Source organism: Poecilia reticulata, chromosome 18, assembly GCF_904066995.2.
Source record: "Poecilia reticulata chromosome 18, P_reticulata-male-v2, whole genome shotgun sequence".
Lineage (NCBI taxonomy): Eukaryota > Metazoa > Chordata > Actinopteri > Cyprinodontiformes > Poeciliidae > Poecilia > Poecilia reticulata.
Genome location: NC_088847.1, coordinates 3,396,624 through 3,422,534, shown reverse-complemented (window position 1 = coordinate 3,422,534; position 25,911 = coordinate 3,396,624). Strand labels below are relative to the sequence as shown.

General features: G+C 39.2%; 2 protein-coding genes across 4 annotated transcripts in view; both read right to left on the bottom strand.

Moving 5' to 3' along the window:
- The window catches only part of dock11 (dedicator of cytokinesis 11), an 82,209-nt gene extending 65,959 nt beyond the window's left edge, over window positions 1–16,250 (bottom strand). The window contains exons 1-6 of one of the 3 annotated variants that reach the window (XM_008435028.3): window positions 15,834–16,250; window positions 5,593–5,709; window positions 4,467–4,556; window positions 3,712–3,794; window positions 2,005–2,071; window positions 1,243–1,338 (exon numbers count right to left, since the gene is read on the bottom strand). In XM_008435028.3, coding sequence (XP_008433250.2) covers window positions 1,243–1,338; window positions 2,005–2,071; window positions 3,712–3,794; window positions 4,467–4,556; window positions 5,593–5,709; window positions 15,834–15,938 — 558 coding nt within the window. In that variant the 5' untranslated portion in view covers window positions 15,939–16,250. The remainder of the gene's footprint in view (window positions 1–1,242; window positions 1,339–2,004; window positions 2,072–3,711; window positions 3,795–4,466; window positions 4,557–5,592; window positions 5,710–15,833) is intronic. The other 2 variants (XM_008435026.3, XM_008435027.3) reach the window with 2 other exon arrangements.
- Window positions 16,251–18,129: 1,879 nt separating this feature from the next.
- haus4 (HAUS augmin-like complex, subunit 4) lies at window positions 18,130–24,273 on the bottom strand. The gene is made up of 9 exons (XM_008435023.3): window positions 23,800–24,273; window positions 23,448–23,587; window positions 22,095–22,226; window positions 21,809–21,949; window positions 21,635–21,731; window positions 21,072–21,217; window positions 18,945–19,075; window positions 18,769–18,837; window positions 18,130–18,642 (listed from the first exon to the last, which is right to left on the bottom strand). The coding sequence occupies exons 1-9, from the start codon at window positions 23,864–23,866 to the stop codon at window positions 18,456–18,458; spliced, it is 1,110 nt and encodes a 369-aa protein (XP_008433245.1). The 5' UTR covers window positions 23,867–24,273; the 3' UTR covers window positions 18,130–18,455.
- Window positions 24,274–25,911: the final 1,638 nt, after the last annotated feature.

Here is a 25,911-nt window from a genome sequence, read left to right as displayed (position 1 = left end):
TGTGAGGTCAAATATGTTAATATGTTTTTACATATTAACAAATATAAATCTGAAAAGTGTGATGTGCATTTGTATCCAACCCCCTTTACTCTGACACCTCGTAAAAAATTCTAATGCAGCCGACTGCTTTATTTTGCAGTTTTTGTCCGATCATCAATCTTTAAAAAACTTGAACCTGCCAATTCTGATTTTGGCCAAATCCAATGTTTTAGTCTGAAAAGTCACTAAATGAAGCAAAAATGTCACTGAGGTAGCAATACTGGAGAGTGACTATTGTTAACCGCAGACCTGCTGGGCGGTCTGTCAGTCAGTCCTGTACAGCGGACAGTGCCTGAATTTCACACCTTTGCACAAGTAGATAAGATTCCATGGATAAGATCAGTTTCACATGTGAGTTTCAGTAGATCTTCCAAAATAAAGAATTCATGGCAGATTTATTGTCCGGCTGATTCATCAAAGCACCTCTAGTTAATAGAGTTTGTTAGATTTTATTCAAAGTAGCAGTATGTATGGTAGGTTTTATTAAAATATTTTTTTTTACGTATTTGTTGAAACTGTTTCTGTCATGACAGTATGGTATGACAAATAATCTGTGAAAAAAATGCGCTCCTCTGCCTTCTTCCAGAACTCCCAGTGCCAACTACAAACAACCAATCAAAGCTAAGATGAGGGTCTTGCGCTATCAATCACGATCTCATGTGCCAGCTAGCAGAGCCCGTTGTGAATGCTAAGGCTAGTTAGCACAGTCACAAATGGCAGTGGATAAACAATTTACCTGCAACGGTGAGTTGTTTCTCCACCATTAGCACATTTAGCAGCGAGTACATGAGGATGACTGACAGAGCTAAGCCCCTCCTTCTGGCTCAGACACCAATAGCAGCTCAGGAAGGAGGTGGAGGAAATCTATCTTTTCATAGACTATCTGTCTAATTACAAACAGTAACGACATGGTGACAATTTTAACAAATATGTAAAAAAAAAACAAGATATTCTTCATAAAAGTTACATACTATAGCTTGAAGGATATTGAGAATATAAGGTATTCAAATTATAGGTTATAATGTGACAAGATGTGAACAAGTTAAAGAGGCATGAATCATTTTCCAAAAAACCGTATTCTAAATGGCTGCTGTTTGAACTTCGAGTTGCCAGAGGCGAAGGACTGAGTATGGTTGATGTGCCGTGTCCAACCCCTCCACCACTCTGTGTTAATAACAGACAGGAGTGCAGGCGCTGACTCACCCTCATGGAGACAGACAGGCTGCTGTTGATGTTGGCTTTCTGCAGCCAGCCCTGCTTCAGGATGCCTCCCCTCTGGGAGCACAGCGACGCCGTGTCCTGGCCAACAGAAAGCACACGGAGCCTTTCAGGACACATTCAACTTAAACATTATGAAACATTCATTTTAACCCGACTCTACATCTTTCTACAGGATGTCAGAACAATATGAGAGCGTCTTTAATGTCTCATACTCCAATTCTCCAAAGAAAAAAAAACAAAAAAACTTTGCTTTCAGGTGATCAGACTACTGGTGACTATTGGTGAATAGACACATGCATGTTCACACTAGTCCATCGTTCTGATTGGCTAAAAGAGAGTCAAGCCAATCCTCCGTCCTCCTGACTGCAGAGTTATGGTTTAGAAAGCAGACGTTCTCCTGACCTTCCTCCGTCTCTCCTCTGCCTCCATGTGGGCGGTCGATGAGATCTATTTATAGGACATGTTAGGATTCTGGTTTCCCTGCTCCGTAGCGAGATGTAAGAGGGCTGACATGCCCACCTGACAGACCGTAAGCCAGCCATGTTTCATCATATCCGCTTTAGTAAACAAGCAGAGAGAATGTCTTTGTATCTATTCCAGGACGGTCCTGCTTGTTCAATAAGACAAATCTGAGCATCTCATAAAGGAATCTAATCTCAGAGATTTACAGGGCACCACTAAAAGCCCTCAACAAACACACACATACACACACAGTGCTGTCTGTGCCTGTGATCGGCCACTCACCTCATCTTTGGCGTCTTCATCGATCTCAAACACGTGAGTGGGAAGCTTGTCTGTCTTCAGCCCTTTGCTTTAAAAAACACAAACAGGGTCAATAAGCAGCTCTGCTTCGTCTGCATGAGGTCAGCTACATTCATCTGTTTTCAACAAAACTAAAATGAGGCATTTTAAAGACACCATTCATTTTATTTTATTGTATTTTTTACATAAACATTAAAAAACATTTTCGTAATGATGAATGTATTTCTACTACTGGAATATGTCTATAAGAAGAACATTGAAGCAGAAAAGATCTGTAAATTCTGCTCTCTGTATATTTGGGTCGATTACATCACAATAGAAACTTGAGAAGTGATTTTTGCCAGATCTTGACTAATATTCTGAAGCATTCCAGTTTGCTTTAATGTGTTTTATTCCTGCCAAATTTCAATCTGTATGGAAGGCCATACTGGCCGAGAAAGAAAAAAATAAAAACCCAACAGGAAGTCATAATAACAAGTTATAAAGTCATAATTATGAGGACCAATTCGGTACATTATATTGATATACAGTATTTTGAAAAGATAGACTGATGTGATGATGTTTTGCTTCAGGGCTATTTCACAATAAATCGCCAAAAATTAAATTAAAATCAAAAATACTTTACTTATCCCAAAGGGAAACTGAATTTCATCCAAATGCCTTCAATATATTATATTTCATAGTAACATCTGATGGATGACACTGTGAGTTGTCGGCAAGTGCTAGTAATCAACCTCTTTTTCTTTTGCCACTCCTCTTTAGATCTCTGTCTGGCCGGACGGTGAGAAAGAGAGATGCTGGTGTCGGGGTTATGATCACTGGCCTTTATGACCGATGAAAGAGATGGTCTGAACTTTGTCCGTCTCTCTCTACAGAATAGTTCTGCTCTCAATCCATGAAGCCTTCTTTTGAAAATGTTGGTGCTAAAGCTGAGTATGTATTTTTTTTTACAATCTGTTAGCCATCTCAAAGGCAGAGTGTTTGGTTTAGTACACTCAACAATTAAGTGTACTAAACTCATCAGAGTTTCAGCTATTTAATAGCTGAAACACAGAATAAACCCCAATATAAATTATAAAAACACACATTGTAAACCCTCTTAGAACTACAGCACAAGCTAACATCTATAGCCTTTCTTATTTCCGCTCTTAGGCAGGTACAGCCAACAGCGTGCCAAGTAGCATTGTGGCTAGGTAACTTAGCTTCCTGGCTGCATTTTTTTTTTCAAATATTTCAGATATGTTCTACAAAAAAAACACATGAATTGGCGAAACCATGAACACTGAACCGTGAATAAGCGGGGCTTCACTGTATTATTACTAACAAAGTCTTCAAGCAACATTTTAGCTGTAGCTAATATCATCCAGACCAGCTGAGGGATCACTGTGAGGCGTTTTCCCGAGGTTGGAACAGCAGTGATAAACTCAGAGACCTCTTCATCACTGAACCTTTCTGAGCTGGTAGATTTCCTCTGAGCAGAAGAAGACTTAAAGCTGCATGGACGTACTGGGGATTTCTGATAGGTCACCAGTGAGCACAGTGAAATCCCTTGTACGTCTTAAATAGCTGGCAGTCAAAGGACTTCCAGCTAAGTTAAGAGGTCGTTTAGCACAAATTCTAAATCTGAACACAGTTTCTCCAACATTATGTCACTTATTCCCGTCAGTTTGGGATCTTATCTTTCCTTACCTTGGCAGCATGCGGAAATCACCCGAGTACGCCTCGTACTTGTAGTTGATGACATGCCAGTCGGTGTTGTACATCTTGATGCACTGAGGATCAGAAAGCTGGATTAGCACCAGATACAGTAAAATATAGAAGTGGGTCAAAACTGTCATTTCCTCAGTGTAAAAACAGCCATATATCCCTATTTTGTGAAAGAAACTGTAAACTGTCACTCCACTGCTGTCAACTTAGCTACTTTGCCACAATACTTTCCAAACAAAAAAATTGGCATCGGCCCAAATTCGGAATTGACAGGTCAGGCTTTTTAAAGATCCGCAATCGGTGCACCCGTGAAGGTGACATCTATTTAAGGCTTTCTATCTGCCATTTATTTTTCTTTCAACACTGAAAGTTTCTGCTGCCTGAAAGGATCTTTGTTTGCTAAATGCTAAATGACGCTGGCTCCATTTTAACGAGCCATTTGATGGCTGTTTCTACAACGTGTCACAGTCTTGAGAGCTGAGAGCAGCATGTTCTCATCATAACACACAGTCACGTTTTTATTGATGATTAGACGTTTAGGTTTTCACAAAGAAATCTGAGCGTTTCTTTGTGAACGCTCTAAAAGATGAGAATGAATGCTGACATAGCCATTTTATTGATCAATGATAAAACAAAGTGTCGAGTGTAGAAAGTAGCTTCTTTTTTCTGTTTTCCTTCCAAGTCTCTTTTTAGATCTTGATAAAAGGCTCGTTGCCGCTGCTGCTTTGTCAGCATACCTCTTTAGCAAACAGACTCCTGGCCTCTTGCTCAGCGTTCTGAGGAACAGAAGGAACGACGGTCCTCCTCTGCCGGGAGATCTGAGACTCCTGCACCCAGGAAAACACAGCAACACATAAACACATTGACACATGGGAGCATGTAAGCATTACTCACTGAGGAGTCTGTGAGACTGGGGACATCATTTGCTTCAGAAGTTTTTGTAATACTTTTTTTTTTTCTTCACATTTTGTAAAGAATTTTCTAAGGACTTCACAGAACGGCTACCACCAAGCTGACCAGCTTCCAGGATGTCGGCACTGCCGTCTATTCGCCAAGGCTTTTCCAACACAGTTTTCTTCATTTTAATGTTCAATCATATATTGATATTTACCAATAAGGATTTTTTTTCAGTCAATTTATTAAAGATGAGTGAAAACAAGAGGTGAGCAAACTTCTGCTAACCTGCTAGGAATGAAAGTCATTTTTCAGTTAGTGCTTTGGTGTTTTGGTAACTTTGAAAATGTTTGGCACACTAAGCTCCAGCTAACTTCATATTTACAGATAAATTCTGAAACGTTAGTTTATTTGACTGTTTTGTTAACTTTCAGTTGAATAATGTTCAACGTCTGCGTTGAAGTTTTGGTTCCAAGTTCTTAGACGTTTATATTCATGCTCTTATTTTGAAGTTGGTAAAGTCACTGACAGTGACAGTTCCATTTCCTCCCCTCGTTTTATCCCAATAACTTTATCCAAGAAACTTAGGAACAAAATAAAACACAAACAGCAGAGAACAAGATATGAATATAAATACAATATCTAAGGGTATTATATAACATGTAAATTATAATGTCAAAATTAAACTGGTGCTTGAGAGTTGTAGACTTTCAAGCAGCAGATATAATTTGAATTGAAGTTAGCACTTTAGCATTAGCTTTCGCTAAATACTGTGTTGGTGTAGCGCATTAGCGTTGGCACAATTAATGTTCAAGATTAGTGCTTCAGGGTTAGCCATACCAACATTTTGGTTAGTTTTGCCCAACACAAACAAAAAGAAATCTTAAAAAACATAGATAATATTCCTTCTGCTTAATAACAACCTCTGCTCCGTGTCGCTCGATCACATGAAATGTATGTAGAACTCACAGAGACATCGTCAGCAGGGCAGAGCAGCAGGTCTCTGTGGGGGTCGCTGTGGATCTGGGCCTTTCTCTGGAACACCACTGCTTCGTAGTCCAGCGGCTCGATGATCTTCGGCTGCTCCTTAATGGGGGAGGATTGGAGATGAAACAGGCGACGCGTCACTTTCAAACAAAACAATTCCCTTTGTTCAGTGTAAATCCGATATTTGCAGCTTTAATGTGGCTTTTTGCCACCAACGCAACAGCTGAACCACAGGAAATCAGGTGATACTGCAAAGCTTAGAGCTACCAGTGCTCTGTAGGAAACAAGCCAAGGAAAGACAGAGGGCGATAAAGGGAGAGGAATCTGATAAGAAGACAGAAAAGGGTGAGGATGATTGAGGCATAAGAAAAATAACAGCATCACATGCGACATGCTACAACAGAATATCTGCGCTTCCTGTTTTGAGTTTCATAGAGAAGTGGATGATATGAAATGATCCCTCTGTCTTAAAAAGGCCTGCAGGTTTTCAGACCAACAAGAAGCAACCTAAATCGACATTTGTGCTTGAAATTGAATTTAAACAAAGTGCCGCTGTAGGCCAGGCTACTCAGCAAAGCCGAGCCAGTAAGCTTCCGCTCAGCAACACCACGTAGTTTCTGCTTGAGCTTAAAGAATCAGACTGGGTGGATCTGATTCTGATCGGCTGCCGTTTCCTGAAGCACTCCGAGCTTCTGGACCCACAGAAGCTCGGAGCATGCTCTGGAGGAAGAATACTGCGCCTGTTTTCCACTTTGTGCTCCATCATATTTCTACGTAAGCAGTTCACAGCTGAGAGGTAGAGCTTTCATTTCAGAGTCAGCCACCCCTGCCCCCATTCACTGAGAAAATGTCTGCATGTGCATCTGTACTGGGTAATTAGCTGATCAAGGTTTTCTGTCAGTTTGGGGTGTGGTGTACGTCTCAATTAAGAATGATGGCAGCAGCTCTGGTACATTATTGCTGCGGAAATGGTTTAGTATCCTTTGACAGATTGGGTGCTAAACTTTAATTAAGGTACTCAATGGCTCCAGCCAAGACACACCACAAAGAGCACTAGCTGTTGATAATCCCTTATGTGAAAACTCAGTGTCATAAGTCAAAAGTAAAGTTTCTGTTTGGAAAACTTTGTACAGATTGATGGGAAAATATCTGAATCAACTTAAAACAGTCTGAAATACAGCAATGGTGTAGTGAAACCTAAGACAAGAACGAGACGGAACAGGATATTCATTTTGCTTTCAAGGAAACTTCAAAGATTTAATTTATACTGTAAAAACCAGTGCATTACCAGCCTGGAGGGTCATCAGGCTTTACTTGTGCCCCCACCAGGCTAAAAGCATTGCTTATTTTTAAAGTGTTTTTTAAATGTTTGCTTTTTTTAAGACTTTTTTTAAGACTTGATTTCTGGGAGAAATCTTGAAGAGCCATTTGTTTATTTTAAATAGGGTTTTTAAAAAAACCATTAAGTGGATTAAGCTAGGTTTACAGTTGACACATTGAACTGCAAGAGGGGGTGTGAACCAATCATGCCAATCCTCCACTTGCAATTTGGCCTCACATGCTATGATACCTGCCCATGCACCTTTGAATTTTTTTTAACTTTTAACCTTTTTAACACAAAAACACAGAGGGTTGCTGGTCAAATCTCTCTCATGGTAAAGCATAGGGGGACAGTGGCTGATTTTCAAACCTTTGCAGAGATAGAAAAGATCAGTGGATGAGTATCAGCCAATCTCCAATCTAAAAAAATTACGGAAATCTGGGCTTATTTACTTATTACTCACTTATCGACATCTTGGGTACGCTTCTTTAGTTTTAATAACATGTCATTGTAAATAATTTGTCAACAAAATATAAATGTCTAATCTAAATGCACTAAAAGGCACAATACTCAGTCCCACAACGTTTTACCTTTTACATGCAGCAACTTGGAACTATTAACAGGAGTGGCATCGATTTAAGTTGATGACATGGGTTTTGTAGTATTGTCCGAGTTAAAGATTTTATATTTACCATTACATTTATCAGCCAATAATGCAACAGTCAGGACACACTTATAATAGGTTAATGCTCAATGCTAAAAGATATAATAAAAAACAACAGTTGAAAAGTCAGAATTGTGTTTCAAAGGTTTGTGCTTGGTTTTCTTGAAGTGATGTTCTGAGTAGTTATTGGTGATAGTTCCTGTTCTACTAGTAGAGAGATGACATAACACTGAAACCTTTTGGCTCACTTTTTAAAAAGAAATTCTAAAGAAAGATGCCAGGTCACCATAGACTTGCTGGAAAACTAATATAACTTTGTAACCTTGAAGCCAACAAGCTATTCAGACATATTGTGATCAGGGATACTCTCTAGAAAACTATTTAAATTCACCCTGGCCTTTTTTTTTTTTACCAGATTTATCTTCAGTTCCATATATTTTCAAGATTTACTTGTTGGTACATGCTTCAATTTATTATACTTTAGTCTTGTTATTAAGTGAACTGGATCTTTCATAATTTAAATGTAAAATGTAAAATGTATTTATTTCCTCTCTGTATTAACTTAAAAACACCTTAATCTCTTCCTGCAGTGGAAGTAAACAGTTGTAGATCTAAAGACTTTGGCCACACAGAATTTGTTCAGATATTTCTAAAAGCCCCTTCCTACATTGGAATCTGTGCACAGGCCATATTGGATGGAATGCGTGGCCATTTGTTGCTTTCTAACCTGTAATTTGGGTAAAAAGCTACGACGGTTCCATGTTCATGTTTTCTCCAGATTTTTCCACTAAAACCCAAAGCGCTCCGATGCCCACATGAACATTTAACCTAGCATAGCTGCTTCTTTTCTCAACTGCAAGCAAATCAAATAGAAATCACCTACAAGTCTGCTAAAGCCATTACACATGACTGTGACTCTCCTGCGCCCGACAGCAGCTCTACTTCCTGTCATGTGCAACAACCGCAGCGCTACAAGTTTGAGCCACTATGGTGCACAAAACACCAAGAGGCATGAGGGGGGAAGGAAGCAGCAAAGAGAGAAGGAAAGGCAGACAAGGGCAACTTCTGCTTTCACAGAGGTGTAGAGAGGCTGAGGAGTCGTTGTCAGGCGGTGAAGTCACAGTTGTTACTGAAACAAACCAAAACAGAAAGGGAACGTGCCTAAAGAAACTGGGTGTGACCAAACGGTGAAAGCCATCGAAATCATTGCAAACCCTCAGCGTGTCTCACACGTCCTTCTCTTAAACCATCAAGTCTAGAAGCTGAACACTCAAACCCGATCACAAAGCCAAGCCCGCTTCTGGCGATGATGATGCTAGCAAGGCTGTTTCCAGATGTCTGTGTCCCATTAAGTTCTCCATCTGCAAGGCACTAACGACTCCAACATGACCGAAGCTATTTCTTCACGTTGAGCGTAAAGCGGCTGTGCTGTCCTGCAGCTGACCCCTCTAAGTGCTCCAGTCTGTCTGAATGAGCTGAGCAACACGTGCAGCTCATTTCAAGAGCAAAATTAGGTCTTTGACCTTTGCAATAGTTACAGTCTATTTTAGAACAAATTACTAACAGATAACCAGAAATCTTTTCCCTTCTCCATTGTCAAGTCTCATTCTTGACAGTTAATGTCTGGTTCTGTTATGGCCAGGTTGGGTGCGTCTCCATTAGCAGTGGGTTCCTCACGATGTTGGCAGGAATGTTGGCAGGAAACGTGGAGAAGAATGCGCAGGAGCTGTGGTCAAGGCTATGCATTTTACGCATGTACCCGTGGGGCGGCTATTTTCTCTAAAAGACCTCAAGGTTTGGGCAAGGAATTGAACCATTAATTTGCAGCTTGCCATCCGGCCAACCTGTATCCAAGGTGATACAGCCAACACTACTACACCCCTACTTTTCTTCACGAGTTCAATGCGTCAACTATAAACCAGTAGATGTTCTCATCTACTGATTTGAAGTGAATCAACCAGGCTACTTGATTACCTCAAGCTTTGGCATAATGCATGGCTGTAATAAACTGGTAGATATTCGCCATGTCAGAACTTATTCGGTAATTGTGTTTCCATCTCCCCTTATAGCGCATTATCTTTGTTTAGAAAACTTAAAAACCACCTCAGAAATCATTTTTCATTAACCTTTTCAAACGTGATACTTTAAAAAAAAAAGCGAATGAAAGAAAAAAAGTTTATGGAAACACAGCCGCTGTTGCTGTAAGAGAGTGTCATGATTGTCATATGACTGAATTGACATGCTAAAAACTCAATATCCAGGCAGCCGATTTCATACTCCACAGTAACATGTCTTAGATTGAGCACTGCTGATCCTCCTGTCTACGATAGGTTTTGAAAGCCAGATGGGATGTTGGAGTAGGGGATACGATCCTTTCCCTCTATGATCACTTTAAGAAGTGGCTGAATTTCCTTCTTCTCTCTCTGCTCTTTGGTCCAGCTCTGCATCCAGGGAGCCTCCTTTTCAACTCCTCTGGGATTTAGGAATTATTGCCCAAACACACAAAACCTTTAGCAAAAAAAGGAGATGATTAACAAAAGTGTACAAAAAGAACAAACCATCATTAAAACAATAGAGCTACTCCCACAACTGTAGAGTAGCAAAGGAGGAAGTTTTAAAGTGAAAGTAAGTGCAGTGAGTAAAACACATTGAATGTAAATTAAACTATGTTGGATCATTCTGTAACACGGACTGGATGACACTGTGGCAGAGCTCTGTGTAGATGTTAACAGTGAATTATTTTGGACTGTTTCCCAAAAAACCTTTCAGTTTAATGAAATAACATGACCACAAATACACAACAGAGGAGGGTGGGGGTTATCAGGTTTGACTGAACCATCAAGACGCCTGTTTGTTGCTGTCTGGTATTTACTGGTAACAAAGAGCCCAGCTTAAGTCGGACTTAGTAAGTGTCTGCTGAAAAGAACACCTGAAAGATTTATTGGTGATGCTGATCTTCCACAGGATTAGATGGAGTCTTCTTTTCCTTGACGGTGTCCAAAATGATTCAGAGTCGTGGATCTCTGTCAAGACAAACACGACCCAGAGCTCAACGTGGAGTGCTGCCTGAGCGATGGATCCTTAACTAACTGTGTGGAAAAAGTCTGCTGCTCTGCTGCTAGCCTTATGCTCACAATGTTACTTATCAACCAATCAGAGGCCGTTCTTTTTCAGACAAACGGTTTCTTCCCACCTGGTCTTTTGTTTTCCTTTTCTATAAAGGGGAATGTAGTTTCTGAGTTGAAAACATAAAGGATAAGACATGTGGAACAAACATGATCAATGTCTCCACTGTAGCAGTTACTTAGTACAATGCAGCAGTAAATCACTTCAGTAGATACTTTTGTGTTGACAGGTTAAAGTGTTTCAGTCACAAGACCTCCTGCTGTAATAAATCCATACCCAATATGCTGGACCCTGCTTCCTGTTTGGTCAATTTATCTTCTAAGCAGGTAATGAATCGACCGGTGCAGCTCAATAAATGAGAATATCATCCAAAAGTTACATTTACTTAATAACATGCCAAGCAATTAATGTAACAGACAATCAGTTGTCCAGCAGACAGACACTGACACCCTCCAAAAGAAGATGAAGCCTCAAAGTTGAGTGGGAAAACAAAGTGTGGTAGACAAAGATACACAAGCATTGATGCAGGAATTAATTCTCCTGAGGAGACAAACCAAGAAGAGGTGAGTGATGTTTAAACTGATTAATATAAACCAATAGAAGGAAAACCCAACCTGAAGTTTCTAACGGCGTTCTGTGTAGGCTGGAATGACGGTCAGTCCTGCTCCTCAAGAACACTTGTTAACCAACTGATTTATAACTCCATTAAATAAATCACACAACATCAAAACGATCATGTTTCATAAGGTAATGGAGTCACTCTCACTGTCCCAATCTCCATTAAACATATTAATTTGCAAGAAGGACATCTTAGTTGAATGCATGTAAGAAGTTTACTTTCCAAATGCATTCATGCTCTGTCCTCAATAAAGCATTTAGCCAGCTGAACTCACTTTGCCCTACAGGCTCACACCTGACTGAGAAGGCAGTGACCAATGTGCTAAAGTTCAGAGAGACTGATGTGAACATCACCGTGGTACCTGCTTGAGTTTGTATAGTTGAATTAGTGAAATCAAAGATACTTGATTAGACCAAAATGAAGTCTGAAACAAGATTATTTTTTACCCTTTACACATGTACTCAGTTTTACAACCTCACCTATTTATTTACTGTGCTTTGCAACATTATTAACACACATTTTTCACATTTTGTTACATTAGACCCACAAACTACAACGGCTGTGAAAAGAAAGGAGAATGAAGCCGGCTGTGGTGGCCACACTTCCACTAGTCTGCCAATAGCAAAGCGAACTTTTCAATTAGCGCTTTTGCTAACTTTGGAAATGTTTAGCGCACTTAAGATCAGCAAAATCAAATTTCCCTACTAAATTCTACAGCACTAATTCATTGGGCTGTTTTCTAAACTTTCAGTCAAATAAAGTTGTGAAGAATTAATTGGTCTTCAAAATGTGCCACAACTTGATAACTCAAGAAATTGATACAAGGAAGGAAGAGAAAGTCAATAAAAAAATGAAATGTCCAAAGGAAGGATCCTTCAAAAAGAATATCTGTTTCAAGCACAAGAACAGAAGGCCAGAACAACATTCTCCACGATTTATTTCCGTCAAACTTCCAGAAACAGGTTTGAGTCTGCCCAAGAAAAACATAAACCTGATGGGAGATTATCTTTAAGAATCAGCGCACTCAGTCATAACTAAAGCTTCCTCGACAGGAATGACTGAAAAAACAATGACAGTCACACAGTGAAAGGATGGCCACAGCATGCCTGAGGGAATCCCCATGTGAGAGAGGAACCCAGACCATCCACCCTCCACAAAACACCGTTTGTTCTCCTCCTTAAATTCTTTGGCCAGTCCCTGCTCCTCCTCCGATAGCAGAAAGTACACACACCAACCCACGTGGTGCGGAGCGCAAAAAAACATCCTTCCCTTCACCAGCTCTGTTTAAGGAAACTCAACCTAATCACAAGATTATTCCACTGGGGAGTTCTTCCTGCATCACACTGCAGGAGATGATCATCATAAGACTACAGGCTTGCAAACACAGAGCGCAGAATGCTGGTACCCCTAAAGGTTCTGTTGAATGTAGTCATGTAAAAGATCCAACCTTTAATTTAACTACATTTATTGAATAAAATTGCTAAGGATCTTTTTTCTTTACCTTTGAAATCAATAACTCTAGACCTCTGGGTCACCATAGCCATTACATGCTATCTATCTATGCATGTAATTGGAAGTGATTACAAGAAAAAGCCTGTTGTACTATGTTAGATTTGGCTTTTCAACTAAAAACTCTTCTCAAAAACAAAGGAACAATGGGTTAGGTTTGGTTTGTGGGCCCTGTGAACCTTATGACTGTGCATGACATCATAAATTATTGCAGATACCAGAGATTGTAAGTAATAATCTGGTGGATTCTATCAGTAAACAAAAAACGGGTCACCACTGAATCTGGCAACAGAATGATGATGATCTAGAGCATACGGTAAAGTAAAAAAAAAAAAAAAAACACTCTTTCATACTCTATATCATATAGAAAAACTTCTGTTTCTTATGGGCTGTCACATAAGAAACAGACATACAAATGCCCTGGACGTTTCCAAGTTGCAAGTTGGGAAGAACGACAGGAAGGTTCTCTGAGGTCAGGCGTTCAGGAGGGAGAAACCGCCTTTTCTCACTAAACCATCTCACACACTTGGCTGTTATGCGTTTAAAACATAGTCTCTGGTTGGCACTTCCTCAATTTCTATCTGATTACAGCTTTTCCGATTTCAGATGCATTGATTTGAAAATGTGGGCCAATATCGTTATTCGACATTGATATTTCTGCTAACCAGTATTTACCTATCGCTACTATTTCAACACCACAGAGGGGGAAAAAACGACCACACAGCTGACATTGCTTCTCTACTTCACTTAATCACCAGACAATCCTTTGCTGCATCAAGATCACAGTCACATGGACAAACAAACAAATACCACATGGCTCATCTTACCTTCTTCCAAACGAAAGGCCATCACCAACAAGATGCACAGCAAATTCAAAAGTGTTAGATTTCCAGTGTAAGTGTTGTATGTTAAAATACAGTGTTAATTCAACACTTGTTTAGTTTAAGTCAACAACATGAGTGTTAGTTTCCCTAAAGAGTTTGTGTTGACCATGTTGTCAGATATGTGCAGGTATGTGTTACTCTAATGATCCTAGGTCTAGAAGCACTTTCTTATTGGCTTTGTTTGCTATTTGAATGTAGCTGTGCTCTATATTGTTAATCATTTTTATTATTTGTCTTCTTAGCATTTTGCCAAAGATGGGAGCCAGTGTTGAAGCCTTCCTCATTGGTGTGGAACCAGAACCAGGACAGCCCTTCCTCCTGCATGTTGGTGAAAACAAGAGCAGCACCAAAGATACTTCACCATCAGTGATCACAAGACCATCCATGGCCGCTTTCAATGAACTTTCAAAGCACACTTCACCTTCAGTGCAAAGTACCATGAATGTATGACCATTGTTGTATATTGCTGTCAGTGCTGTTTGATGTTGTTTTGAAATAAACGTAGATTACATACTGCAACTGGTGCTGATGTTTTTGTAGATTCAAGTGGCATCTAATGTCTTTTAAAATTAAGTTGGGGATTATTGATGGCTAGTAGTTTCTGGGGAAAAAAAGGTTTTAATTGCTCTAGTGGCTTTTATTTGGTAGTAAATTGACAAAAAAAAAAGTGCGTAATGAGAGAAGGGGAAGACCGGGAAGCAAACCCACGACAGCCGCATTGAAAACTAGAGCCTCCATATGTGGGTTGTGCTTAACCCCTGCACCACCACAGCACACCCTGCCAGTAGTATTTTAAAACTCAGATTTCTATGTCGATATATACTTTACAATGTTCTGTGTCAGATTAACACGTTCATAGTGTTAACTTTTGACAAAATACACTAGTGTTGGATAAGTCAACGCTGATGTGTGTTTAATTTCAACTACTGTGAGTGTTGATTCAACCACATCACAAATAACACTTTCAAAAGTGTAATTTCTACACTATCCAGAGTGGACCAATATAGACACTTTCAAAGTGTTGAATTCAACTCTGTAGGAGTTGATGGAACACTTCCAAATTTGCTGTGTGGATATAAACATTGTGTTCCCAGTTTTACTTACGAGACCGGACCAATGCCAATACATTGACAAAAAAAATACTAAAATCAGCCAATATTGATGTAAACTCCGATACATGTGAATCTGTGGTACTGATTTTTCCATCTTCAAAAGTGGACAAGATAGCAAGATGGAAAAATCTTGCTATTTTTCCATCTTAGGTTCCTGACCAGGTATATGAATCTTTTTTCTCGATTCAGTTTCCGAGGGGAATCTTAAAATGTCAAGGTGTGAATTTGTCATTTTATTGGTTGTTTGGACTTATAACTCTACATTACAGATAATTTGCTTCATGTTATTCTTGTAGATAATTAATGCCAACAGTTTAAGAACCACATAGCTCCGAAAGTCAAAGCTGTCCGGATGACAGTTTGTGCCACATAATGACTAAATTGGAGTGGAAGTGTTAACAGACGGCTTCAGTTTATACAAAAAACAACACTTGGTGCATAAGTCCTGCCACACAAATGTCACAACAACGACAGCATTTAACTGTCATGAAACAGTTAAATGCTGCCTCAGCAGAATCAAGGCACCACCGGTGCAGCTCATCCACATGGCAACCACAATGCAGCAGCTCTACAGATACCAGCCTAGTTTGTCTGGGACTCAGGAGCCATGCTGCAGCTGTTTAACTGGCTCTGCTCCACATCCGCCTGCACACAAAAGGAGCCCCACTAGAGTGGCCTGGGGAGGGGAGAGGGACACGTGTGATTCGGGACAAAGTCACAGCACTCTACGGCTGCAGCAAATTCAAGATCGACCGCAGAGCATGCAGGTGAATCAGGGGTTTTAGTCATAACCCCTCAATACACACGGGATGCTGTCTGGAGACAGAATCAATGAAAGGAGACAAAGTAAAGACAGAGAGCAAAAGGACGGGAAAAAAGCGTAGAGGAAGAAAATTTGGGCAAGTTAATTTTCCAGTCTATGAAGGGCGGAAGGAATGAGAAGTTGCTGTCTCTGCCCGTGTCTAGCTAGAGGGCGCGGAGTGCTCACCACCAGGTCCACGGTGCTCCTCACTGCCTCCGAGACGCTCTGCCTGACTTCCGCGGCCGTCCCCGGCTTGCTCAGCCTCTTTGTGAATTTCCGAACCTCAGACATAGCGGCGCTCCGGTTCAAGTCCGCTTCTCTTGCTTCTTTCACATCCGATAAGGCGCGGATGTGGGCATGCCGCGCCGGGGCGAACGGAGCGGCAGTTCAGTGTGCTGACAGCCCGCCAGATGTGGGGGAGGTTGAGTCGGGGAGGAACCAGCCAGCCAGCGGTCCACGTCCTGAGGCGGGGCTGCTGCTGCTACTGCTACTGCTGATGATGATGGGGATGGTGATGATGGTGGCGGTAGTGATGAGAGCAGAGAGGGTTTAACATTTCGAGATGTTTCACTACATACTTCCGGTTGCCAGTGTCGAGGGGTCTTGCCGAAGATTGTCAATGCGAGAGGAAAGCAAAGAGGGCGTTAACTAAATATTTAACTTTTTACACTATGTGTAAAATGTTGCCAAGCAGGAGTTTTACTCGTATGAATTCTTTTTAAAACATTTAAAACCCAATTTTTCCCGCAATCGCATTCAAGGTAATCATATGAAAAATTATTACACATTGCCATCTTGTGGACGATACTGAAAATTGCAACAAATGAACAGTATTTACAGATGTTCAGTGTTTGCTACATTATTTAATAACCTCTCTTTTAAGTTTCTTTAAATAATAACCTATATTTAAATAGGTTTCCCTCACTTAGATCAAAATACATATTTTACAAGAGAGATTTTGCCATAAATGGCGTCATACATAAAACAGCTGAAACACTGAAACAAAGACATACAATAAAATGTAGACAAAGACACTCAAATAATACAATTGCACTTCTGCAACTAGAATATGATGGGACCTATCACCGTCTAACATACATCCAGAGCAGTTTTTTAAGTTTCAGCTGTGCTTGAAAACTTCCATGAGGTTGGGAAAAAAGCTAATAGTCAACAACTGGAAGAAAACATGACTCCACAAATTTCTGGTTCACCCTGAAATAAAAGCAGGATTTGTTTAAAAAAATAAAATTCTCGAGTAAAAATCTCAGTTTATTCACAGTATGCTAAATAATTTAAAGCATTTGCCATCAATTAGTAACCCCAGGCATTTGAACTAGTAATGCTCTAGAAGTTCAACTTGTTGAGCATTACTCAAGTTGACTAGCATTACTAGTGACGACAGACTGGTTTGACCTTGCTGATGTTGGGTTGCTAAAAACATAAGCTTTGTTTTGTCAATTCAAGACAAGCTGAAGTTGACGAAGTTTCTATTAAATGCATTCTGCATATACAGTAGCAAACACATAGGCCATAGGTGCAAAGCAATATATGACTGTGTCATCTGCATAAAAATGAACGGCTGCATTTGAAATATCGTTTCCAAAATAATTTAATCAAAACATAAATAAAGGGCCTAGTACAGAACCTTGTGGGCCCCCTTGTGGATAAACTGAACCATCTGCATAGCCTGGGTTCCAGCTAAAGTAGTTTGCAAACCATCCAACTGTTCTTAGACGATGAAGTGATCCACTGTATCAAAGTTATTAGAGAAATCTAAAAGAAAAAGTCAACACAATGCAATATAATTAAATCCAATACGCATACAACACAGCTTATACCACATATGGTCTTTATATTATTATTGTTAATGCTCCAATGGTAGTATTTTGTTTATTAGGTGTGCACCGACTGCGGTTTTCTAGCCAATTTTTTAAAAGCCTTATCTGCCGATTTAAAGTTTGGATGATACAATTGTCATTGACTGAAGAGTCAGAAAATACAGCGACTTGGTTATTAAGTTGGCAAAAATGGGGTGATTATTAGCCACACACATGCAGAGATGACCTACTGGGGGCGGGGGGTCTGTCAGTCAGACCTCCATCACAGCAGAGCAGAAGTGGACAGCAGCTGGTTTTCAGACATATGCGGAGGTAGACAAGATCTGTGAATAAGATCCGTTTCTCAGGCGAGTATTGGTCGATTACCCATCTCCCAATGTTAAGGAAATTTTGAGCTAGCCCTAAGGATTTTTTGTTTTTTTCTATGAAATTCTGATTGGGACAGTGATGGAACAGAATTACAGGCCAGATGTTCTATTTCTCACTGACAAGGGATTAAAGTACTTTGAAGTACCTAAGCCAGAACTTATTTCTTGATCTTTTTGCCGGTGTTCCTCGGTCCTCATGAAGTAGTTTGTTCTTTAATGTTCTCCAACAAACCTATGAAGCCTTCAGCATGATCAAATCACACACACATCACAATATTCTATATACAACAATTTAATTATACATCAATATGAACCACACACACAACACGTTATACTCTTCCAAGGAAAACAGTATGTAATTACAGAAGAGGACTTTGAACTTTAGTTGGTATAAAGTAGGATTGAAGTAGTTATGGACTATAGATACTCATCTTATTTGAGTATTTAAACTAAGATGTGTTATTGGAAGAACTCCGCAATAAAAATTTTATGAACCAAATGTCCACACCATTTTTTATCACTAGTTCCGCATTATCTTTCTGCAGAACTGTTTAATTCAAAAAGAAGGGAATCCAAACAGTAAATTCTATATCAGACGGGAGCTATTTTTCATTGTACTTGGTCAGTTCTTTCAGAGCCCAGTTTTTCATGTCTATCTCCTGCCGTAATCTGCAGTACTCGTCGGCCAGCGCCTCAAACGCTTTCCCCAAGATCTCAAACGATGACAGCTTCATCTCCAAAGCCTGCTTCTCTGCTTTACAAGCCGTCAGCTCGCTCTCCAGGTTCTCCCTGCAACAGTGAGACAGCACAAAGCGTTACGCTTGGAAATAAGACTCGATAAAAATGCGGGTTCTATCAAAAACTAGTGGAAAAACAAGTGTTTGATAAGTAGAGATGAGACAAAAATCCTCTCGCCTTATTTTTCGGTGAGCAGAAATTGTGTCAAGAGAGTAAGTGTCCAGCTGAATTTCCACCATCTCAGTTCTTCAAAGGAAAAACAAACATGTTTAGGAATATGAGACACGGCTAAGTGTCCCACCCAAACAAGTCTTGAACATGTGAATGAAAAACTCAAACTGAAGCAGCCTCACTTTATCTTCTGCAAGACCAGTTCACATTTGCCTTCAAAGTAATCCAATTTCTTCCTGTCCAGGTCTGTCTGGATCTTCAGTCTGTGATCCAAGATGAGCGTCTGGAGCAGCTGGACGCATTTAATCAACTCCTGGTTTGTGAAGGACACACAAAATAGAATTGTAAAAAAAAAAAAAAATTGTAATAATAATAATGGGGAAATATTTACAGTGGGACAATGGAACAATGGAATAAACTGGCCAAAGAATGTAGATTTTCCAGCTTATTTTCAACCTTAATCATAGCAAAATGTTCACAAAAATCCTGTGGTTTCTAATTATAAAAAAGAGCCAAAACTATGATAACCCAGTATGTCTTACATGTTCATTAGACCATCAACCCCCATGGATTCACTACGAATCATTTCAACAGCTTCTTGAGATCTTTACCATAGAGATTCAGGTTTATAAACGGAGTCATTCTGTGGCATCAAAGATTGGAATTCAGCTCAACCTAATGGCATGATGAAGGTCTTTGCAAATATGTTAGTGAGATCAGAGAAATATCTCATATTGTTATAACATTTTCACCCAGGTCTTCTTCACTACAGGCAGGGTGACGAAAGCTTCATGAAACACTGAACTGTTCATTGCTAAGGAAGCTCTATAGACAATTCTAGATCTATCTTTCCAGAAGAAAAATGTGGTCAATTATTCCTTTTATTTCCATGTAGAATTTAAGTAAAAATCTGAAATGTGGAGCCATTTTATTATATTCACATTATCATAATTGTCTTTACCAAAGTCCTCTTTGTTAATCCAAAATATGAATAAAAATCTGAAAAAATTGACGTTGTGTCTTCCTTAGGAGAGCATGTATGCACAGAATTACTGGCATTATTATAGCATTTATTTTTGATCTGTTAAAATAAAAAACGCACTTCTGACACTTCAAAATTATATAAAGAAATGAATAAAGTTGCGACCAAAGTAGCAACTCTTCTTTTCTGTTACGGTCACAGGACTTTTCTTCACAATTTAATCTGCTGATGATGGCAGCGCTCACAGCCTGCAGGCACTGGTCAGAGAGGCGTCTGTACTGCTTTCCTTCACTGGAAATCTCCCATGAAGAAAGTTTGACAAGTTCTCAGTTGGGTTAAGCAGTGCTATTTTTTTGTCAAACCACACAGTGGAGCATTGTCCTGCTTAAAAAACAATATGGCTTTCCAAAATATGCAGACTTTTTCCCTGTGCCACTGTTGCTCCTTCAAGAGTCTTAGAAACATGACTGACATTATTTTTTGGACCTGAAGAACGATCAAGATCAAGGATTAGGAATCGGCACACGGCTTCAGTTCTTACAGCTAGAAACTATAGATCAGGCCTGGAATCTTGGTGTAGTAATGAACTCTGACCTGAACATTCAGGGACACATAAAGACATTTGCAAAGCCGGCCTTCTACCACCTCTAGAACATTCCTAGGATTACAGGACTTTTATCTCAGCAAGATCTAGAGAAACTCATCTATGCATTTATGTTTAGTCACATTAATTACTGCAGAAACCTCTCCAGATGTGTTTGAAATCAAAACCTAAAACACCATTTGTTTTGTTTAATTTGATCACTAATAACCGGAACATCATTAATTCTAGTCTGGATTGCAAGTTTTCAACCACTTTTCTTTATTCTGCCACTGCAATGTAATGTTTTTCCTGTTTGTTTATTGTGTTGCATTTTTATCATGTGAATCACTTTGATCTGCCTTGTTGCTGAAATGCGACATACAAACTTGACCAGTTCCCATATCTGAATGGGTTCCAGGCAGACGTTTGATTCTTCTCAAATACTTTGTTGTTAATTTTTTTTCTCAGGATGTTCTTTGCATCCACCTTGGCTACTTGCACCAAAAACATTTCCGGGTTCTAAAATGATGCTAAGATATGCCACGCCCTTTTCAGAGCAAGCAAATCTTCTTTTGGCCCATTTTGCTCCTCTCTCTTTACACAAACACACACCACTTAATATAATTAAAACCAATAAGCATACAGCTTGGAGTTGGACCTGCTCAATAACTGTGGATTGGAAACTATTAATAAAGAATGCTTTAAAAAAACATTAAAAGCATAGAGTGAACTACATTTTCTTACAGAGAGGTAGAGCTGGGTTTGTCTTTGCAACAGGACAGTGTTTTCTCGACACGTCTCCTTCAGCAGCTCTGTTCTTTTCTTGTCTTTGTCCAGCAGGGTGGACAGATGAGACAGCTTGTTGGTCTTCAGACCCTCACTCTCATTCTCTAGAAGACGGTACAGATGACATGGGAGTGAGTGCAGGACAACAAAGCCTGCTAAAGATACTAAAAGTGAATGTAGCATTAGCTGCGTCTCTACAACAAATATAATGATAACTTGGTCAATGTTCTGGTAATGTCGAAAAACACAATTTTGTAATTAAGGTATTTCCGTTAAGTAAGAAAAGCAATTAAAATCACACGTGGATAAGTTTGTTCATGCAATAAACATGCTGCATCATTGTCCTCCAACTACTTCCTGTCACCTGGTTTGTGCCAGTGGCAACATCCGGTTGTTGATGATGCGACTCTCGTGTGTAAAAAGTGTAAAATCAAAATCAAAATTGTCGTGTTTCCATTGAGCAAGTTTATTTTTCGAAATGTCAAACTGTGCTGTTATATGGTCAATGGATGGACAACTACCCCATTCAGGTTGATAATAAGAGACGAGGCTCAGACACTTCTCTTTCAGACGTCTCTCCAGCTGTCTGGGAAGAGCCTGTTTCATTCGTTGGACATTCTGTGGAGGATAGAGTAGAGTCAGGGAAACAATCTAAAGTTAGACTGTTGGAAAATCTGCTTTTTCCAGGAATGTACCTTTTCTGAAGGCAGGAGCTGGAGCACTTGTTGGGGCGTTAGGCCCAAAACGGATGGCTGGTCCTGACTTGTGATGCTGCTGGGATCCAGCTGCTTGGCACACCGAGTCACACGCAGACACCTCTCCATTGTTTCATAGAACTGTAGCAAAGACTCCTTAGCAACATATTCAAGTATAACCCAATAACTCCATTCATTTATTTCAGGATTTGTTTGTACTACGTGGAAACAATGATGGTAAAGTTTTAAAATCCAAATTTACTCCAGACAAGTTAGTGGGATCTACCATGTTCTGGTCAGGGGGAACGGTGGAGTTGTGCTTCCGGACGTAGAACTCCTGGATCATCTCCTGCAGCCCTCTGTGGAGGCTCTCAAAGCGGAGCCACTGGCGCTTCTGGCTCTGCAACTTCTGCTCAGCCTACACACAGACACAACACACACAATGTTTCTGCACTTCTTCCTGTGTGATAGTAGAGGTCAGTGTGTCACAACCTACTCAGCTTATAAAAATCAAGGTAGAATTATTAGCTATTTTACATTCACTCATCAGGGATATGGCTGTATTTTTTTATTTTCCAAGGTAGAATAATCATGCATAATAGAACTTACTAATAAGAATTAGGTGCACATGTTTGACTTATTTTGTAGTTTTTCCCTCAAAAACATTGGTAAATGCTCCATATTAGCTGGTTGGAAATCCATCCATCCATCCATCCATCCATCCATCCATCCATCCGACCACCAGGCATCCAGGCATGCATGCATACATACATAATTTACTTTAAACTTTATTTTACTAAGACTTTAGAGCTCAACAAGACTCTGCAATTCTGTTTTTGTTAATGAGCAATGCTGAAATTGACGGCACAGAACCATCACTCACATACATACATACACACACAGTTGAAAGTCTGGAAAACCAGAAAGGTAAAATCATAACAGACTGTTCAATTAAAAACACACTTTGCAAAATTTTGGTGACCGCTCAGACGGTCTTTTAGAGAGATGGGACCATAAATTCTGAAGCCACACATTATTATGAAAACATGCAACATTATTTAATATAAGCAAAAGTTGCATTAATAATATAAATTGTGATAAATAAGTAAACTGTGTTAAAGCTGCAGTATGTAACTTTTATGAACAATATGTTTTTTACATATTTGTTAAAACTGTCACTGTGTCATGAGAGTATAATATAAGACAGATAATCTCCCTATGGTACAAATAGCTCTTATTTGTCTATTTGGATTTCTCCTTTGTGCCTAAAGTTTTATATTCTGACATCTGAAAGTTTAAAAAAAAATATTGCTTCAATATTTTCTCACACTGTTGTGTGAAGCATGTTCCCCCATACTTGACAATTGATACGTCATATGGTGGTGTAATCAAATGCTGTGAATTCAAGGTTTACAAAGTAATTACAACATCATCTGGGATTTCCCAAATTGCTTAAAGGCAAAGTAATTATATTATATATAGTTATTTATTTATTTTAAACAAAGAATCAAATCAATCTGGCATCAAGCAAACGGAAACAATTTGTTGTCTAATTTGATCTCAAAGTGAGGGAAAAGGGTGTTGTGCTTTTTTATACGGCGGATTTAAAGATCCGGTTACATCAGGAACGTGACCTTACCCTGTCCAGGTCTGCTTTAAGTGGGACAGTGAGTCCACTTCTGTCCACATGTTGAGTCAGAGTGGCCAAGAGTTTACAGAACTGAGGATTCTGGGTCAAATCTTCCTCTGTCACGTCACACAGCGGGAAGGAGGCGAGAACTGCGTAGAAAGATTGAAGGGGAAAGCCTCAATTACTCGACGTCATAACATTTTAGTGGGAAAAAAATGCGAAGTGGCAAATTTCCCCGTGTTATTTAACTTTTAATGTTTGTAGCACGTAGGTAAATTGCAATACTTAAAAACAAAATGTTGACTCGTTAAGCATACTTTTCAAATGAGTCCTACTCAAGCCAGCCTAAAGCCTTTCTTACCCTGTTGATGCAAATTGTCTCCCGACCCCAGCACTAATATGTTCGTTGTCTCGATCCCAACGAACATTTTTTTTCTGTTCAATGTTTCTCCTTTTGCAGCTTAATAATGTCAAAAGATTTGGTTCGACCTTCTTACTTTGTTTCTCCCACGAAAAATAAAAGAAAAATAGCGACGCCACAACTCAACGACTGCTTCCTGAATCAAGTTGCGCGCGCCTACAGCAGGTCATTCTATTGGTTAACTAGCCCACATGGTCACAGCGCGTAAACACGGGTTCCACGACGTCATTCCATATCCGGAGCGAGTGTTCATATCACAGAAATCTTTAGTTAAGACTTTTGATTGTAGTTATCGTAGAAATTACTACTTATTAATGTATATGGTAGCCATAAACATAGACAGGAATACATGTTATAGCTATAATATGATGTGCTACGGAAGAGCACATCAAAAGTCACCCTCTGACTTTTTTCTCAAAATGCTGATTTTTATTTTTTTAGAGTAACAAGGTAATTTTGACTTTGATCGGAATTAAATTAAAGTCAGAATCATGAGATGAAAGTCCTATCTTCTACTACAACCACCGTGTAATCCTGCTTTTACTATTTTGTCAGTCGGTATGTCTGTGTTGTTTACACTGTATATTGATTTGAATTGACGTGATGTTGGATATCTGTTTATTTTCATGTTCTGCAGAATAGAAACCTGTGGTCAAACAGTAATTATGAAAAAAAATGATGAAACAAGCCTGATTTTTTATTTTTTTTAGATTTACCTGTTTTAAAAATTTAATAAATAAGTACAATATCAGAATCTAAAATAGAAAACGACGAATGAAAATTTAGAGTAAAAAAAATAGTCACAATAGCTTTTGTTCCTATGGTGGCTCTAATCCATCTATGGAAGTGGATTAGAGCCACAAAAACAAAACACTTCTGAATTTAATATCAGATTTCAGACCTTTCTACTCAGGTGTTTCACTTTAAAATCTGAATTCTGATTTTTTTTTTCTCAGAATTTTAAGAATAAAAGTCAGAATTCTAAGATTAAAGTTAAAATCCCCAGACTTTTTTTCATTTGCTAATTAGGGCCTCTAAAAATAAGAATTAAGGAGAAAAAGACAGCTGAATAGATAAACTCTGAGTCACTTTTCAGGTTTGTAGACTGAAAGAGATCAGTTAGTCGGAATAAAAGCTCAGCCAATGGTTATGTAAATGAGTGATTCAGGGTCAAATCATGAAAGACCACAAATCTAACATCTACAGAAAGAGAACGTAAAGTTGATGGTAGCAGTAGCTCAGCCGATCCTCTGATCCAGGAAGGGGTCACAGCTAAACAAAACACCAGGCCAAATGTAGCTTCAAGAAAGAGAAAAAATGCCATATAGAATAAACTGGAGAATTTAAACTTGGGGTGCTTTGACATTAAATTAGTCTGGGACTTATGAAATAGATCATTATAGAAGGCACATTAAACAAGATTCTATGATTAATTACTTTTATGGGAAAGGTGGAATAATGACATGAGTCACATTTAGAAGCCATAAGCTTAATTTCACCAGGACAATCCTATTGAGATTAAAAATCTCTTTTGGAAGATCCTGGCCAAGGCTGGCAGCGGCACACATGGCTTACAGAAAGTAGTGAACTATACTGAAGCAGTGACAATGAGATACAAAGTTATGCCATCAGGAAAGCATTTGTAAGATACGTTGTTGTAGTACTCATCTGAGCAAGATGGATCCTGTTGAAAAAAGTTCCCCTATAAATAGGGCCTTGTGGAACTATGGCAGATAAGATCTGAGCCTGTGTAGTACAGTGCCAGAAAATCTCCCCCAATTTTCTTGTTCGTATATCTGTCTGTTAAGCTCAACTTTGTGGAATCCAGTGAGAGAGAAACAGATGTTTTAATGTATGTGTTATTCATAACAGATGTCTAATGGGCTTCAAGCCCAAAGTTAATGTATGTGGTGGGTCTGAACTACAAAACAATATTATGGTGCACAGACTTATTGACCCATCAAGATTTCTTTAAGAATGTTTCACTATTTCATTGTTGCTTGTTCACGTTGTCTGTTGTTAAATTACATAAATAAGTTCATATTACTTAAT

What these genes read in the sequence shown, in the direction of transcription:
- haus4 (XM_008435023.3), bottom strand. Translation starts at nt 23,866, where the DNA reads ATGTTCGTTGGGATCGAGACAACGAACATATTAGTGCTGGGGTCGGGA. An exon ending in TTCCCCCTGACCAGAACATG is followed by an intron (nt 21,950 to 22,094) that starts GTAGATCCCACT and finishes TCTTTGCTACAG; the next exon opens with TTCTATGAAACAATGGAGAG. An exon ending in CTGGTCTTGCAGAAGATAAA is followed by an intron (nt 18,838 to 18,944) that starts GTGAGGCTGCTT and finishes TTTCCTTTGAAG; the next exon opens with AACTGAGATGGTGGAAATTC.